Here is a 19,684-nt window from a genome sequence, read left to right on the forward strand (position 1 = left end):
TAACAGGCAGCTGTTCCATTATTACCGCTGGGACTGAAGCCCCAATTCATGGACCGACGCCTGGGACTCGCCCACCTGAGATTCCCATTTTGAGGTGGGTCAATCCAGCTCTGAGACTTAGAGCACGAAGGGCCTGAAAGCCTGGCTCTTCCAATGGAAATGGGATACTCAACATGCGGGGACTTCAGCCAATGGCACCCGGCCATTTGTCATCCGAGAGGAGAGGGACTAAACGGTGTTAAGTAGACCAATTACCCTTCACAGTATGAAGCAAACCTCAGCCTCCCGCGGGCCTCAATTCACCAAGATTGCCCCAGTGGTCTGGGCCAGGTGCCCTTACACCTGGCTAAGCTAACGGCCGATGTCCACTGGGCTGCTGTGGCTGCTTGCCATCAGGGCCAGCTTTGCAGAACCAAAAGCAGATGCGGTCAGTCTCCTGACTGGCAGGAGTCAGAGACTGGTCTCCTGCTCGTATCCTAGATGCTTCGTCTGCCACATAGAAAACTACAGACTGGCAGAGTAAAGGCACCTGTCTCTCAAGACGCAATTGTGGCAATGAACTGTGTGCTCATTCACTGGTCCGGGCCCCTCCTGAGAATGCCCAGCGCCTGGTCTCTGCTGATGGAGGCTGACACCGTCATTCTCCTGCCGGGGCTCTGGCTGAGCGCCAGGCTCCTGACTCCTGCTAGAAGCAGAGGAGGCATTACTCCCATGGCCAGGGAGCCCCATCACAAGGGGCTTTGCCTGACTGCTCCTGCCACACTGATCGGCCTCAAGCCCCTCTTGGGGCTGTGGGTGGGGCATCCACACAGTCCACACTTCAGTTTAGACCAACTGACTCCGCCCACACCATTGTGACCCGAGACACTCACTGGTGTCATAAGCACGGATGGCAGGGCCATGTGCGATCTGAGCATGGTGTGCCCTTTATCAAAAGCCACTCCCAATGCACCGGTTGTCTCACCCAGGGTCCCTCACCTCCTCCTGTCCACACACCTCTGTGAGGCTCTTTGCTCACCGAGGCAGCTGTGCCCAGAAAGGGATCAGCTCCCTCCTGCACCTGATCAGGACAAAAGAGGTGAGGGAATAAACTGTTATGCAGACCGGCTCAGAAAATTCAGGATTCTGTCCTGCATCCCTGGGAATGCGGCCTCCTTCTTTCCCGAGCCAGCGTGGAGGGCACAAGCTCGGAGTGCCGAGGGGATTCAGATTTAAGTCTGGTTATATTTTATGAAATTGCCTTTGTCTGCTTATAGCTGGTCCTCCTGGATGAAAGGTCTCAGTGACAATAAAATGATTGGGAGAGAAAGATGAAATGACAGCCACTGGAATGGCACACACAGAATTTGTGGCAGAAAAGGAAGAGCAAACATCCAGGCATCTCAGGAAGGGACACCGCACACCCTATGTCACATCTGTCTTTCAGAACTGTCCTGAATCCTTCCAGAAGGAAAACGCCCTGGAACAGCTCTCCCACCATGGGAGTCTGCCATTCCTCAGCACACACGAGAAAACGGGCTGACCCCAGCTTCTGTCCATCCCAGGCAAAACCCCTCTGGATATCAAGGACTGGACACAATGAATGGATCTAGGAACTATGACACTTACAGCTGGCAAGAGACCCATTTTGGAGGCACTGTCCACCTTTCCCCCGGCTGATGGGCGTCCTGTTAGGTGACTTCAATAACTATAAACGCTTCTCTCCCAGAGTCACCACATGTGCCCTTTGGATTGTACTCCTGAGGTCAAAGCCAGGCTTTCACTTGAGTCCTCATGCAAACATAATGCACTACATGTTAGGAGTATCATAGAAATCTAAAGCTTATGGTTTGTGAAGTTTGTTAAATGCTGCAGGGAATAAGTCAAATGGATGTGGTCCCAGCCCCCATTGGTCAGAATAATTGGAGTGGCTGGTGGAGTGGTGGCCTCAAGGGGAAACTGCCAGAATGTGCTGTGTGAGATGAATTTTTTGGGAGGCAATTCTCCATGGCATTCCACATGCCTCAGAATATCATTTCAAGGATGTTTGAATAGCAAATACCCTTGGAAACTAGAGGTAATGTAGCCTTCCAGGTCAGAGGGCACGTTTGTTTTCTGACCAATGTGAAACAAAAAACGTCTCCTTCTTTAGAAATATTCCAGGAGAGAAAGTCTCCCTCCTTCCCTCAGAGATTTGCTCAAATTCCAGGTAGTACGATAATGTCTCCCCCAGGGGTTAGCTTTGAGCTTGCTAACAGCCCCGTTCTAAGCCTGGGGGTTTCTGACAGATTAGAAACAGTTTCTGAAGCATTGTAGTCCTCAGCTTGGCATGGCCTGTGTGTGCCCATCACCTCCACATGGGTTTGGGGGACGAAAGGACTGAAGCACCCATCCCATATCCCAGCCCTTTCATTTCTAGGATTTATACAACAGATACGCAGGCATGGAGCCACAGAAAGACTTCTGCAAGAATGTTCATTACAGCTTTTTTGGCCAATATGAAGCCAACCACTGGAAATACTGGTGTTGTCCATCAACAGGAGAATATATACACCATGTTCGGTGTATTCACATAATATGCATTACTTTGCAATAACAAAACAAACTTCTGATACACGCAACAATGTGGAAAAAACTGCAAAACATTATGCTGACTGAAAGAAACTTTACAATAAAATCGTTTTAAAATAAGCCATGTTAAGTTATACTGAGGAAAATGTAGCTAGTAATTGCCTTTGATGAGTGAGGGATAAGGATACACCAGAAAGGTCATAAGGGTCCTTTCCAGGGTGATGGTCATGTTCTGTATCTTGATAGTATTTGGATTATATAGGACAATGTATTCATTAGAAGTCATCAAATGATACACTTAATATTTGTATATTTCATTCACTATATAGTCACAGGAGATGAATTACAACATAGGAGATAGAGTCAATGGAATTGTAACAGCTATATACAATGTCAGAGGGGTAGTAGAATGGGGTAGGGCGGTTATCACTGTGTGAAGGGTGTAAATGTCTTAACTATTACATTGTTTTGTACACCTGAAACTAATAAAGTAAATAAATAAATAAAAGTAAAAAATAGATTTGTTTGGGTAAAAAAAAGAAATTGTGTATTTCATTGTAAGTTTTCTTTCAAAAGAAAACATTTCACAGTTTAGTTAGCAAATGTTAAAAATTTATAATGTCTTATGCATGATATACTGATTTAAAGTAAGGGAAATGTAACAGTATGAATAGATTTATTTAGATATATAATTAATTCTATTTTTTTTTGTCCCTCAGAACCTCAGCATGTGATATAATTAATTCTAAATGTGTTAATACATGCCTAGAAAATATCTGGAAAGCTATACATCAAAATTTACAAAGATCATATATATTATAATAAAAAACAACATAAAGATGTAAGCATTTTTAAAAAATATAAATTGCTATTTTAGAAGATGTAATCTAAACATAAATGTGAAATATTCCTTTTTTTTGGTTTTATGAAAGGTATTCATTGTTTATTGGTGCTATAGTCAGAAATACAACACTAGTCTCACTGGGCTAAATCAACATGTCCACAGGCTTTGTTTTTTTTCTGGAAGCTGTAGGGGATAATTTATTTCTTTACCTTTTGCAGTTTCTGAAGGCTGGACACATTTCTTGGCTCACTGTCTTTTGCTGCTTTTCAAAGCCAGCCTCATTGCACCTCTCTGATCATTATTTCATGGGTACGTATCCCTCTCTCCACAGCAAGAAAGGTTTTCTGATTTTAAGGATGCATATAATTTGATAGAGACCACCCAGATAATCCAGTATAATTTCCTCATCTCAAGATCCTTAATCACATTCTCAAAGTCTCTCACCACGTAAAGAAACAGATTACATATTTCAGGGATTAGACATGGACATTTCTGTTTCTGTTGGTATAAACTTCCTAAGTGTGTAGATCTCCCATGTATGTCATGGAGAATTGCTTTATTAAAAAGAGGCTTTCCTATATAAGTATATATCTATGTTTTCCTTCGACTGAGATGGCTAGGGAATCTATGAGTCACACACTTAATCACTTCAAAGCAACCTTTATGTGAACATTCTGATCTTTCACTACATGTTAGGCAGCAGCCGTAAGTCATTAGGCCAGATTCTTGATCAGTCTACAGAGTACACTTTCCTGACAGTAAATCTCCTAATTTTATCATCCTTTGTAACCTGGATAGGATGAGAATTTTCCAAATCATCAAGTCTTGATTTCTTTTGTTTAGCAATTCTTCCCTCAATTTATCTTGCCTCACATTTTACTGTGGGCTATAAATAATACTATCTTTACCTTCATCACTTTGTTTAGAAATCTTCTTATCTGTATACCCAGAAAATTCTGCTTTCCACATATCTACAGGACAGAATTTCCCTAAACTTTCTCCCACTATTTAAGAAGGACACCCTTTCCTCTAGTTTCCAAAAACATGTTCCTTATTTCCTTCTCGAACCTAACCAGTCACACTTTTACTTCCCTATTTGTACTGACAGCTGGTCAGGATGATTTCCATATTCTCTGAGACATTATAGGTTTTCTATCCCATGCTCTTCACCTCTTTCTGCGTGCTCACTAGCAGACTTTAGCATCCACATTTCTACTAACAAACTGCTCAAAGCCATGAAGACATTTTCTATCGTTCTACTTAAAATTCTTCCCATTGCCCAATTTCCCTTGGCCCATTGCCCAGTTCCTAAGCCACTTCCACATTTTTAAGAATGTTATAGCTAAACCCCACTTCCAATATCCAAAAGCTGTATTACTCTTCTGTTGCTGCCATAACAGATGAACACAAATTTAGTTGCGTAAAACAATGCAAACTTATTACCTTACGGTTATGTCAGTTAGAAGTCTGACAAGGGTCTCTCTGGGCTAAAAGGAAGGTTTCAGTAGGCCTTCATTCCTTTTTGGAGACTGTGAAGCAGAATCTACTTCCTAAACTTTTTCAGCTTCTACAAGTGACCCATATTCTTTGTTCCTTTCTTCTATGTTCAAAGCCAGAAATATTACAACTCTCTGTGAGTATCTTCCTAATCACTCTTGCCTCTCCCTACAGCATGAACAGCTCTCCAATTTCTAAGGCCCATTTGATTATATTGGTTGCACCCAGATATCAAGAATAATCTCTCTTTTCAAGGTCCCCACCTTAATTATGCCAGTAAAATCCCTTTTGCTAAGGAAGATAACACCTTACAGATTCCAGAGATTAGGATATGGGTATCTTTGAGGGACCATAATATTATTCTCACTTATTATTATAAATAATAATAATGAAACTGGCATTTAAAAACTCATTTTTAATATCAAAAGCAAGGAAAATCTTATGCACTCTTACGTGTTTTCCTTTTGAGATTTCCCAAAGTAGAGCTGTTTCCAAGAGCCACGGTATCTAGAAAATAACAGGGGTGATGAGAAAACAGAAATTAATAAATAAAAGTTACAAATCCTAGGATGAGTCATAAAACAGAAGGCTTGAGTTAGTAAAGATGTTTGAATTATCTTCTCTTTCTTCTTTCTAAAAAAACTAAAAATCCACTGAATTGAGAATTAGGAGTACAGAATAGACCCCGGGTCTACCTTTTTTCACTCAGTGGGACTTTAAAAAACACTCTTAAGTACCTACCTACATCAGTTTACTCATGGATAGGAACAGGTATCCTATCCTGTTGAGGTCTTAGGATTTTTGTGAGGACTAAATAAGATCATATATGCAAAAGTTTGTAGGAAATCACATAAATTAGTGACATGCTGGAGGACATCCATAAAAAATATGGGTTAGGTTAAGAATGGTTGATCTGCAATGAACATTGGAGCATATATATCTTTACAGATAAATGTTTTCAGATTTTTTGGGTAGATACCCAGGTGAGGGATTGCTGGGTCATACGGTAATTCTATTCGTAATTTTTTGAGGAACCTCCACACTGCCTTCCATAATGGCTGCACCAGTCTGCATTCCCACCAACAGTGCATGAGGGTTCCTTTTTTTCCTCACAGCCTCTCCAACACTTGTTACTATTTGTCTTGTTGATGATAGCCATTCTGACTGGGGTGAGGTGATATCTCATTGTGGTTTTTATTTGCATTTCTCTGATGATTAGTGATGTCGAGCATTTTTTCATATGTCTATTGGCCATTTGTACATCCTCTTTGGAGAAATGTCTCTTCAGGTCGTCTGCCCATTTTTCAATTGGGTAGTTTGTTTTTTTGTTGTTGAGTTTCATGAGTTCCTTGTATATTTTGGATATTAGCCCCTTATCGGAGGCGTTGTTTGCAAAAATCTTCTATTCTGGTGGTTGTCTCTTTATTTTGTTGATGGTTTCCTTTGCTGCGCAGAAGCTTTTTAGTTTGATATAGTCAATAGACATAAGAAAAAACACTCAACATCACTAATCATCAGAGAAGTGCAAATCAAAACCACAATGAGATACCACCTCACCCCAGTTAGAATGGCTATCATCAACAAGACAAATAATAACAAGTGTTGGAGAGGCTGTGGAGAATAAGGAACCCTCATACACTGTTGGTGGGAATGCAGACTGGTGCAGCCGCTATGGAAGGCAGTGTGGAGGTTCCTCAAAAAATTACGAATAGAATTACCAGATAACCCAGCAATCCCTCTCCTGGGTATCTACCCAAAAAATCTGGAAACATTTATCCATAAAGATATATATGCTCCAATGTTCATTGCAGCTTTATTTACGGTGGCCAAGACATTGAAACAACCAAAGTGTCCTTCGATAGATGCTTGGATAAAGAAGTTGTGCTATACATACACAATGGAATACTATTCTGCCATAAGAAAAGATGAAATAGTACCATTTGCGACAACATGGATGGATCTTGAGATTATTATGCTGAGCAAAATAAGTCAGACAGTAAAAGTTGAGAAGTATATGATTTCACTGATATGTGGTATATAAAACTGAAAACAAAAAAAAGAAGACGGCAAACAAATGAAGAAACAAAAACTCATAGACACAGACGATAGTTTAGTGGTTACCAGAGGGTAAGGGGGGGTGGTAGATGAGAGTAAAGGGGATCAAATATATGGTGATGGAAAGAGATATGACTCTGGGTGGTGAACAAACAGTGTGATATATAGATGATGTATTACAGAACTGTACACCTGAAATCTATGTAACATTACTAACAATGTCACTCTAATAAAAAAAGAATAGCTGATCTGATGTCTTCTTTCCTCCTGAAAATTAAGTGACAGGATCAGTTGTCTTTGAGGTCTTTCTAAGGTTGTGACAAAATGACACTTATCTATTACCAGAAGTATACCTTGTTTCCATGGGTTCCATATAATATTTGAGAGCATTGGAAACAAATGTATAAGTACAAGGCTTTATTATCAATATACTAATGTAGCCAACTAGATATTGCCATCTTTTAAGAGTGTATTTCTCCTACATCATCTATATGTAATCGACAGAGTCGATCCTATTAACATTAATTTATAATGATCTCTTGCCCCCATGCTGCTCCCAAAGGGTCAGGTGGAGTAAATGCAGAGAACAGGATAGTGAGACGGACTGGATCACCTGCCACCACCGTACCCGGCGTCTGTGGTACCTGTGGAACCACCCCCAGCCCCTGACTCTCGCACAGCTTCACCTATTGTGTCACATGCTCGGCTACTTTTAGCCCTTGTTTCCATACCTCCTAGTGAATCTTGGGAAAAGCACATAACACAGGAACACTTCTCTTTTCCACGTGTTGATAGCTTTGTACCTGTATAAAAAATGCATATGAAATAAATTATTTGATGTATCTTTACAACCCAAAGATCCTTAAAACATGCAGACACTGCACAAAGTAGACTAGACTGCTTCCCCTCGAGATCATCAGAATGAGACTTTTCCTGGATGCCTAGGTTGTAACATACATCGTCACACTCTCCTTTGCGCTTTCATTCTTTATTCTTCTAAATTAGGCATTTTTATTTACTTTATCGTATGCCTAATCTCGGCAGGATCCTGCAGATTCATTTCATCTTCTTTCTATTTGAAACTCATTGGCCAGCAGCTTTCCTGTTCTCTAGGGATAAGCTCGGAAAATATAGAGCTGGGCAAAAAGCAGCTGACATGAGAGGCCAAAAGCAAGTGAAAGAACACTACATTCAATCTGAACACCTTCAAGCTACACTCAGACAAGAAAGCAAGTTAATGGCAAGGAATCTCAGGTTTCTAGAATATTCTGGACAACTTTAAAATTACATGCAATATTTCATTGTACTTTGGAAAGAGGCGGTTTAGAATTGATCTACTGACACATAGACCTAAATGAAAATGTTATAATGACTAGACCCCTATATTTGGTATTTTGAAAATAACTGTTCTTAAAATGGATATAACCACTTTTTTTTTTCTTTAAACAAAAATATACATATTGACCACGAGGCCAGCCAGGTAAATTGTTGAGAACATAAGATATGTAGGTTGGTGAAAATTAATAATTTTTCGTTGGACACTAAAATCTTATTTCACAGATTTTCTGATTCAAATGGGTAATCATGTGAGAAATCAGGTCTTGCCCTCATTGTCTACAAGAAAGGAGTTCCTTAAACAACTCCTAAACTACACAAGATTTCAGGGATCTGATTAGAAGTAATACATACACATTACTGAAAAATTAGAAAATAAAAGTTGTATGATTACATCACCAGCTGGAAATTAATTTGTTCAAAAATATACTCTTGGACTTTTTTGTGGCGTATGTTACTATTTGAATAATATTTTTTCATTACAATAGTTAAACATGTTTACTATTTTAAATATAGACACATGTTTAAAAAACACAAACACATAAACATCATCTATATTTCAATGACTACATAACCACTGCATATCTTTTTATGGATGAACTGCCATTGATTGTTCTATATATCTATATCTGTGTGTCTATATATAGATTGGTAAATATGTATAAATAAGCATTTAAATACATATAAACGTATTTTCACAAATATATATGTACATACATATTTTTTACCACATGAGCACATGCACACACACGGATACACAGACACACATACACACACACACACACACACACACACACACACACACACACACACAGGTACAGTCTGCTTTCGTCATTTAGCCTTCTTTGGAACATCTTTCCAAATGAATAAACATTTCTCGGCCCAGGAAAGAAGCCACATACTGAGGCTGGCAGTGCTTCTCTATTACTCCTGGGTCACTCAGCTCTGGACAACTACGTGTATGAGAAATAAACCATTTTGTTGAAGCCACTGCATTTTCCAGCTCCTTTGTTACGCGGCCTTAGCCTCTATCCTAGCTGACCTAGTAGCTGGGAAACGTTCAATCCCCTCAGGAGACTACAGGCCACAAGGACACAGAAGCAGTGCCATGAAAAACTCAACAGGTGTGACTACTTCACTTTCCCTGCTTACCTTTTTGATGTATGTAACTCTGCCACTTCCTTTTATTTCTTGACCAAGAATGACCTTTCTTTTTTTCTACAAAAAAATAAAATAAAATAAACTTAGTCATTCAGAGCTGTGAATATAATTCTCAAAGCTTATAGGTCAGTGGTGTTCAAGCAGTTTTTTCAAACTTCGGTCCATAAAAATGGTAGCAATGTGAGGTTAATTATCGAGTTCTTTTTTACTGTGCGTAGACTTAGGAGACAATAAGAGATGACCTACATTTGAAATCTTTTTTAAAAAATTAGAAAATAAACTCCAGATGGTGCTTCAGGCTGAATGATAATTGTAGTTATATATCAATATGTTGCCTTTTCAAGCGTTTTCTGTATTTTCAAATGTGCACTGAGGAGACCCACTCCTGGCTGAGTAACGTCATGGATAACATACTGTGCTGGAACTGGGAGACACTCAATTTCATGGGACAGTTTTCATGAAACAATCTCTGTACTCTTGCAGTTGCAACACAGATCCTCTCAGTTGTATTGAATCTAGTGCCTGGCATTCCAGGAGGACTTAAAGAACCACAGTGGGTTTCTGTGCTGTGTTACTGCTTTTGAGGAAATGATATGAAAACATGTGAACGTGAGAGGACCATTGGCATTGAGTAAACAGAGATCATATCTTGTTATCATTATTGTGAAGATCGTAACAGCCAGCTGTTCCATTATTACCGCTGGGAGTGAAGCCCCAATTCATGGACCGACGCCTGGGACTCGCCCACCTGAGATTCCCATTTTGAGGTGGGTCAACCCAGCTCTGGGACTTAGAGCACGAAGGGCCTGAAAGCCTGGCTCTTCCAATGGAAATGGGATACTCAACATGCGGGGACTTCGGCCAATGGCACCCGGCCATTGGTCATCCGAGAGGAGAGGGACTAAACGGTGTTAAGTAGACCAATTACCCTTCATAGTGTGAAGCAAACCTCAGCCTCCCGCGGTCCTCAATTCACCAAGATTGCCCCAGTGGTCTGGGCCAGGTGCCCTGACACCTGGCTAAGCTAACGGCCGATGTCCACTGGGCTGCTGTGGCTGCTTGCCATCAGGGCCAGCTTTGCAGAACCAAAAGCAGATGTGGTCAGTCTCCTGACTGGCAGGAGTCAGAGACTGGTCTCCAGCACATGGCCTACCTGCTTCGTCTGCCACATAGAAAACTACAGACTGGCAGAGTAAAGGCACGTCTCTCAAGACGCAATTGTGGCAATGAACTGTGTGCTCATTCCCTGGTCCGGGCCCCTCCTGAGAATGCCCAGCGCCTGGTCTCTGCTGATGGAGGCTGACACCGTCATTCTCCTGCCGGGGCTCTGGCTGAGCGCCAGGCTCCTGACTCCTGCTAGAAGCAGAGGAGGCATTACTCCCATGGCCAGGGAGCCCCATCACAAGGGGCTTTGCCTGACTGCTCCTGCCACACTGATCGGCCTCAAGCCCCTCTTGGGGCTGTGGGTGGGGCATCCACACAGTCCACACTTCAGTTTAGATCAACTGACTCCGCCCACACCATTGTGACCCGAGACACTCACTGGTGTCATAAGCACGCTGGCAGGGCCATGTGCACTCTGAGCATGGTGTGCCCTTTATCAAAAGCCACTCCCAACGCACCGGTTGTCTCACCCAGGGTCCCTCACCTCCTCCTGTCCACACACCTCTGTGAGGCTCTTTGCTCACCGAGGCAGCTGTGCCCAGAAAGGGATCAGCTCCCTCCTGCACCTGATCAGGACAAAAGAGGTGAGGGAATAAACGGTGTTATGCAGACCAGCTCAGAAAATTCAGGATTCTGTCCTGCATCCCTGGGAATGCGGCCTCCTTCTTTCCCGAGCCAGCGTGGAGGGCACAAGCTCGGAGTGCCGAGGGGATTCAGATTTAAGTCTGGTTATATTTTATGAAATTGCCTTTGTCTGCTTATAGCTGGTCCTCCTGGATGAAAGATCTCAGTGACAATAAAATGATTGGGAGAGAAAGATGAAATGACAGCCACTGGAATGGCACACACAGAATTTGTGGCAGAAAAGGAAGAGCAAACATCCAGGCATCTCAAGAAGGGACACCGCACACCCTATGTCACATCTGTCTTTCAGAACTGTCCTGAATCCTGAATCCAGAACTGTCCTGAATCCAGAAGGAAAACGCCCTGGAACAGCTCTCCCACCATGGAAGTCTGCCATTCCTCAGCACACACGAGAAAACGGGCTGACCCCAGCTTCTGTCCATCCCAGGCAAAAGCCCTCTGGACATCAAGGACTGGACACAATGAATGGATCTAGGAACTATGATGCTTACAGCTGGCAAGAGACCCATTTTGGAGGCACTGTCCACCTTTCCCCTGGCTGATGGGTGTCCTGTTAGGTGACTTCAATAACTATAAATGCTTCTCTCCCAGAGTCACCACATGTGCCCTTCGAATTGTACTCCTGAGGTGAAAGCCAGGCTTTCACTTATGTCCTCATGCAAACATAGTGCACTACACGTTAGGAGTATCATAGAAATCTAAAGCTTATGGTTTGTGAAGTTTGTTAAATGCTGCAGGGAGTAAGTCAAATGGATGTGGTCCCAGCCCCCATTGGTCAGAATAATTGGAGTGGCTGGTGGAGTGGTGTCCTCATGGGGAAACTGCCAGAATGTGCTGTGTGAGATGAATTTGTTAGGAGGCAATTCTCCATGGCATTCCACATGCCTTAGAATATCATTTCAAGGATGTTTGACTAGTGAATTGTCTTGGAAACTAGAGATAATAAAGCACTCTAGGTCAGAGGGCACATTTGTTTCCTGACGAACATAAAACAGAGAACGTCTCCCTCTTTAGAAATATTCCAGGAAAGAAAGTCTCCCTCCTTCCCTCAGAGGAGATTTGCTCAAGTTCCAGGTAGTACGATAATGTCTCCCCCAGGGGTTAGCTTTGAGCTTGCTAAGAGCCCCCTTCTAAGCCTGAGGGTTTCTGACAGTTAGAAACAGTTTCTGAAGCATTGTAGTCCTCAGCTTGGCATGGCCTGTGTGTGCCCATCACCCCCACATGGGTTTGGGGGACGAAAGGACTGAAGCACCCATCCCATATCCCAGCCCTTTCATTTCTAGGATTTATACAACAGATATGCAGGCGTGGAGCCACAGAAAGACTTCTGCAAGAATGTTCATTGCAGCGTTTTTGGCCAATATGAAGCCAACAACTGGAAATACTGGTGTTGTCCATCAATAGGAGAATATATACACCGTGTTTGGTATATTCACATAATATGCACTGCTTTTCAATAAAATAATCAAACTGTTACATGCAACCAGGTGGCTAAATCTCCAAACATTATGCTGACTGAAAGAAACTTTACAATAAAATAGTTTTAACACAGGCCATATTAAGTTATCATGAAAAAACAAAAATAGTAATTGCCTCGGTGAATGAGGGTAAGGATATACCAGAAAGGTCATAAGGGGCCTTTCCAGGGTAATTGTCATGTTCGGTGTCTAGATAGTATTTGTATTATACAGGACAATGCATTCATCAGAAGGCATCGAATGATACACTTAATATTTGTATATTTCATGGTAAATTTTCTCTCAAAAGGAAACATTTCACAGTTTAGTTGGCAAATATTAAACATTTACAATGTCTTGTGCATTATATACTGATTTAAAGTAAGGGAAATGTAACAGTATGAATAGATTTATTTAGATAAATACAGCCAGAAACAGCTCTCCAATTTCTAAAGCCCGTTTGATTATACTGACTACACCCAGATTTCGAGGATAATCACCCTTTTCAAGGTCCCTCCCTTAATTATGTCTGTAAAGTCTCTTTAGTTCTGGAAGATAACACCTTAGGTTCTAGAGATTAGGATACGGACATTTCCCAGGGATCATCATATCGTTATACTTTATTATTGTGAGTAAGAATAATAAAACTCTGGCATTAAAAAAGTCATTTTCACATCAAAAGAAAAGCAAAATCATATGCATTCTTACTTCTTTTCCTCTTGGGTTTATCCAAAGTCGAGTTGTTCTCAAGATCCACAGTATCTAGAAAATAATAGGTGTTGGTGAGAAACTAGAAATAAATCAATACAACTTACAAATCCTAGGATCATTCATAGTACAGAGGCTTGAGAGTATAAAAATGTTTGGATTATCTTTTTTTCTTCCTCCTAAAAGAACAAAAATCTACTAAGTTGAAACGTAGGATGGGCCCTACGACTTCCTTTATCTTTCAGTGGGACTTTGAAAATGACTCTTAAATACCTACATACTTCAGATTACTCATGCATAGTAACAGGTGGCCTATCCTGCTCAGGTCTTAAGATATTTTTGTGAGGATTAAATAAGATCTCATGTGCAAAGTCTGTAACTATGTAAATTAGTGACATTCCGAAGGACATCCATCATTCTTAGTGCTGGGTGAAGAGTACCTGATCTGAAGTCTCCCCTACTGACAATTAAGTGGCAGGATCACTTGCTCTTTGAGGCCTTTCTTTCTAAGGTTGTGACAAAAATGACACTATTATCTACTAGCAGAAGTACACTTTGACTTTTTTCAGTTTCCAAGACTGTTGGGTGTGACAGGGATGGAAATCACTGTATAAATACAAGGCTTATTACTAATATTCTAATATAGTAAACCAGATACTGCCATTTTAAGAGTGTATTTCTCCTACATCATTCATATATAACCAACAGGGTGGATCCATTAACACCACTTCATAATGATCCCTTGCCCCCCTGCTGTTCCCAAAAGGGTCACAAAAAGGATAGTGGGATGGACTGGACCACCTGCCACCCGCCACCCGCCTACCTGGGGTCTGTGGTACCTGTGGATCCACCCCCAGCCCCTGACTCTTCCACATACTTACCTGTTGTGTCACGTGCTGGGCTACATTCAGGCCTTGCTTCTGAACCTCCCGGCACATCTTTTGAGAAGCACATAACATAAAAACACATCTCATTACCACATGCTGGTAGCTCTGCTCCTGGACCAAAATTACGGTTTATGAAGACCTATCAGTTCCCTCAATGATCCTCTTTTCTGTAACTTTGTTGATCCCCGTATTCCACTTCTTCCTCTGAAATCTTTTGTTGATCTTCCGTAGATCTGACCCTTCCTTTAAGTCTCCCTCTTTCCTCTCTTTTTCTCTTTGTCAGAACTCTGTTTCCATTTTTATTATTTTTTAAGTCTTAGTTACCTTGTCCATCAAAGGATAGTAGACTGGGGTTAAGCACTTCTGAATCTCCTTCTGTATTCGATTGGGGAGCTTCTAGTTCAACAGACACTAAAGAGAAACAAGAAATGTACTGTCCATGGATCCTGAGACAGTAATTAGGGAAACTTTCCTGGTGTTCCTGTGCTGCACATCTACACGCTGAGCTACGATGAACTGCTCCTCAGAAAAACAGACCTGCTCCAGTCATCATATCTGGGAACCTCCAGAGCCATGCTTTTCGCATGGTCGCATGGTTTCTACCTCATTCTGCTTCCTCTACTTTTTTTTTTTCCTCTTGTAGCCCTAAAAATACAATAAAAAGATATGACTTTTCCAGGAACAAACTACCTGTTCTTTAAAAACTGTAAAAGAAACTACCAGAACCACTTTTAAACTCATCTCCATTGGCCAATGACTACTGATATCACTAACTGCATTTAAAGCCTGCTAATCAGTGGCAGACTTACACTTCTGAAATCAGCCAATCAGCAACAGCCACACTCCAGAAAGCCTGTGCCTGGGGCTAAATGGAGCCTATTCAGAATCACTCCTGTATCTGAAAGTCTGCAGTCCCTGAACCACGTGCTTTTCAAAACTCTATATATAATCAAGCTTCCATTTTTAAAGAAATTGTGTCCAATAAGCATGGTGCCTCCTCCCACCGTACGCCTTGCTAAGTAAGCAATACATTCCTGTTTTAGCTTCAGGTATTGCGTGATGGGCTATTCCTTCAAGATGGAGTTCCCACCAACATCATCTTGAAGACTCTTACTTAGGAAGGTCCTGCGAGACTCCTGGACCAAACGTGTAAATTCCCGGCCTCTTGTGCCCAACTCAGATTGTCTTCCTGATCCAGTGTCAAGTGAATCTGATGTGTTTCGTGAGCTCTCAGTCCTGAAATTATCTTATTATTTAAATATGTATGTGTGCAGTTAGATACAGAGTAGTCAGACACTTGGTTTGGAGGTGCAGCATTTAGCAAATATTCCGTTAATGTGCTCATTCTTCCATGACTACATTTACTCTCACTCCCTTTTATATATTTTTAGAAAGCATAGTCTCATGTGTGTTTATTTTCACTGTTTTGTCTGTGCTTCCTGAATTTAAGAAGTAATGCAAAGCAAATGGATGGAGGCATAGACCTGATAAGTCCCCTATCCACGTCAGCCCCAAAGACGAATTAATGGGTGTGTGTATCCATTAGACAGGAAAGGAGCCAGTTTGTACAAAGATACTTGCTCACACTTTGTCTTAAATACCTGACCAAAACCTTCATGAAGGCACTTCATAGTTTGTCAATTTGTCAAAGAAAATCATTTTGTTTAGCACATAACCTGAGTCAACTATTACCATGTAATTGATCACATGTCCACATTTCAGTCTCTGCTTGGTGGGTGAACCCCGTACTCTGTTCACATGCAGGAGACCATTCACACTTATGGCGGAGTATTGTGGCCCCTTTGCGGTTCGTCACGAGCTTGTCTTTGCCAAAGCTGCACTCTCCCACTGGCAGAACTCTACTTCCTCTTTGTACTCTCAGTCTGATTTTAACCCTTGCACTTATGTTAATAAATGACAAAACCTCATGAAAGATGACTTTGGGTTTCAAGGGGGAACTTCTAACTTCTAACAAATACTACCTTTGATAGTACTTCTATTTAAAAAGAGTGGAAATCCCCAAAGTTACCATTTGCCAACCAGCTGTTACTTTCAGACCATTATCTAACACTTTCTTTCTTTAAAGAAAAAAATAAACCTGTATATTTAATAGATAGGGATCTATTCTAATAATGAAACTACCAGATTAAATGTACTAAAGAAGGACTGACTTCAGAATTCCTCAAAAATTCTTTACACGTGATAAATTTATGATTGATCTGTATGGAAGTGTATCTATACTAGGCATGATTCAAGATCTGCAGGCAATAAACAAAATAGGCATATCTCATTTCCTTGTAGTGCCTAACCCAATTACTACATTCTTTTCTAAAACCAAATCTTTTCTTTAATATATTTATGCTCAGCTTTGTTTGATGCCCCAGTTGATAATGATAGCTTGTATTATTTGCTTGGCAAAATCAATACTCATATGGACCGCTATTTTCTAGAGATTTACTTAAGCCTCATTATGGTAGGCAGAGTTCTAAAAGGACCCTCCAAGATTTCCTTCCCTCAACACGGGGACTGTGAATATCATGATATATTATCCCATTTGTAGGTTATGTTATAATGCAGAAATGATGTTAAGAATAAAATAGATTATCAAGACAAGAGATACCAATGCTGGTAAAGATGTAAAGAAAAGAGAACCCTTGAGCACTCTAGGTAGGACTGTAAATTGGTAGAGTCACTGTAGAAAGCAGTAAGAAGCATCCTCAAAAAATTAAAACTAGAACTACCATATGATGCAGCAATTCTGCTTCTGGGTACATATCCAAAGGAAGAAAATACCTTTGTCAAGGAAATACTTGCGCCTCCAAGTTCATTGCAGCATTCGTTACAATAGCCAAAACATGGAAACAACCTATGTGTCCACCTTTATCTAGATGACTAGATAAAGAAAATGAGATACATATTTGTACATATATACATAATAGAATGTTATTCAGCTGTAAAAAGAAAGGAAATCCTGCCACTGATGAACATTGAGGGCATATGAAAAGTGAAATAAATCATACAGAGAATGAGCAATACAGCGTGAAGTCAATTAAATGTGGAGTCTTAAACAAACAACAACAACAAAAAAAAAAACAAAGGAATAGAAAAGGATCAGATTTGTAGTTACCGGAAATGGGGGATAAGGGGTCAGGAAATTGGCCGTAGGTAGTCAAAAGGTACATACTTCCAGTTAAAAGAGACGTAAGTACCAGGAATGTAATGTACAATATGGTGACTATAGTTAATACTACTGTATGGTATATTTGAAAATTGCTAAGAGTATATTCTAAATGTCATTACAGGGATAAAAATTTCTTTTTTTGTGTATAGCTATATGAGACGATGTTAACTGAACTTATTGTGGTAAATTCACAGTATATGTAAGTCAAGTTATTGTGCTCTATACCTTAATCTGATACAGTGCTGTGTGTCAATTATATCTCAATAAAACTGAAAGAAAAAAAGGAAAAGATTTTGTAAGCGTCAAAAAATAAAATAAAGAAAAGAAAATTATCCTGGTTGGCTTATGCTAATTACATGAGCCCTTTAAAAGCAGAGTTTTTTCCTCCAGGTGGTATCAAAAGAGAATACCAGATTCAAAGAAGATTGAGAAGGATTGAGAAAAACCTCAGGCTATCACTGGATTGAAGATGTAGGGGCCACATGTCAAAGAAAGTGAGTGGCCTCTAGGAGCTAAGAATGATTCCTGGCCAACTATTGGCAACAAAACTGGGATCTCAGTCCTACAACCACAAGGGCCTGGATTCTGTCGACAACTTGGATAAATCCATTTAAGAGTGCCTGGTGGACATCTTGATTTCAGCCCTGTGAGACCCTAAGTAGAGAACTGTGTTGAACCCATCCAGATTTGCAACCTGAGGAACTGTGAGATAATACATTGGTCTAGTGCTAAGCCACTAAGGTTGTGGTGATTTGTTATGTAACAATGAAAAACTATCACAGACATCCTTTTTTCAAAGTCTTAAATAAGACCTAAGGGATATAAAGTTCATTTGTGCATCCTCTCTGATCCAACATATAGATCACCTTTTCTTATACTCTTATAGGTCTAGATAATTTTTGATCTAGTCACTGAGCTAGTCAAAAAAAAAAAAAAAAGAAAAAAAGAAAAAAATATACTCATATAAAACTTCTACGGAAAAACTCCAGGTTTGTAAAACAAGTCAATTTTTTCAGCTACGATCTATTGGCTGAAGAAAAACATTATGTAATGTTACAAAGTATGCAAAATACCCACAGCCAATTACTAAAAGACAAATAAGAAGATGTCTAGAATTAACTGGGTGTTGAAGACCATGGGTGTCAAACTTTTCTGTAAGTCTCCCTACATTTGACTACACCAAATATCTTAGAGCCACTCTCATAGAACATAGAAATTGAAAAGACCTTCATGGTCTCAAAACACTCCTTCAACAGCCATCTGCACTGGATCCCCCAAATTATCATAATCCTTTTATTTTATATGTACATAAGAAAATTGGCCATGCTCTAGGGCAGGGGTGTCCAAACTGTGGCCCGCGGGCCAACTGCAGCCTACAATCCATTTTTAATTGGCCCACAGCAAATTCCAAAAATATATTTAGTTTACTTAAGTAAACCAAGTGAGGCAACATGTACCTCTCCTCGAGTGAGTGGCCCGGCTATTTGTGTATTTTACCGCATATGGCCCTTGGTAAAAAACGTTGAAAAAAGTTTGGACACCCCTGCTCTAGGGGTATTAGTTCAATACATGGCAGACATCAAAAGCCCATTTCTAGTAGTCACAGCTTATCCTGGTTGCCTCGAAGCAATTGCCAATGGCCATTAGTTCAAGCTTTTTTAGATTTTGAACTTGGATCATCTTTACATATGATAGATTGCATACTGTATAATTGTATTGCTAATTGAAAGCATTCAAGTTATCTGCCCTTCAATTAACTATTTGTGAAATATCATTACTTTCTTTTTCTTCTATCATCCTGTACAGGCAAAAGACTCTTCTTCCAGCAACTCTGTAATTCTCACACAGTGAAGGAAAACCCTAGAATTTTATTTCCAATGTCCACTTGCAGAAAAGTTATTTTGTATACTATCATACTGAATCCTGACTTAATATTGTTTGGTGATATGTCTTCTCTGAAATAAAAATAAAGTAAAACAAAAAAACAAATAAAATAAAATAAAAATACCAGGCTGGTTATGCAATGACTGTTCTAGATGCCCTTGTAGGGTCCACTCTCTGACAGAAAGCAAAACCATCTCAACTAACTGAACTTGGGCCTTCTCTAGGATGTATCACATTGCAAAAACAGAAAGCCAATATGCTTTGTTTGAGTAGGTCCCAACTTCTGAATGTTATAGAAACAAATAGGATCTAAATC

At 40.4% G+C, this 19,684-nt stretch overlaps 1 protein-coding gene across 5 annotated transcripts in view; it reads right to left on the reverse strand.

Moving 5' to 3' along the window:
* Positions 1 to 19,684, reverse strand: part of LOC117025761 (nuclear body protein SP140-like) — a 90,886-nt gene that overhangs the window by 21,684 nt on the left and 49,518 nt on the right. For 3 of the 5 annotated variants that reach the window (XM_033111924.1, XM_033111925.1, XM_033111923.1), the window contains 5 exons: positions 14,298 to 14,354; positions 13,417 to 13,470; positions 9,434 to 9,499; positions 7,678 to 7,749; positions 5,345 to 5,398 (listed from right to left, as the gene is read on the reverse strand). In XM_033111924.1, coding sequence (XP_032967815.1) covers positions 5,345 to 5,398; positions 7,678 to 7,749; positions 9,434 to 9,499; positions 13,417 to 13,470; positions 14,298 to 14,354 — 303 coding nt within the window. The remainder of the gene's footprint in view (positions 1 to 5,344; positions 5,399 to 7,677; positions 7,750 to 9,433; positions 9,500 to 13,416; positions 13,471 to 14,297; positions 14,355 to 19,684) is intronic. The other 2 variants (XM_033111927.1, XM_033111926.1) reach the window with 2 other exon arrangements.

Source organism: Rhinolophus ferrumequinum, chromosome 8 (assembly GCF_004115265.2).
Source record: "Rhinolophus ferrumequinum isolate MPI-CBG mRhiFer1 chromosome 8, mRhiFer1_v1.p, whole genome shotgun sequence".
Taxonomy (NCBI): Eukaryota; Metazoa; Chordata; class Mammalia; order Chiroptera; family Rhinolophidae; genus Rhinolophus; species Rhinolophus ferrumequinum.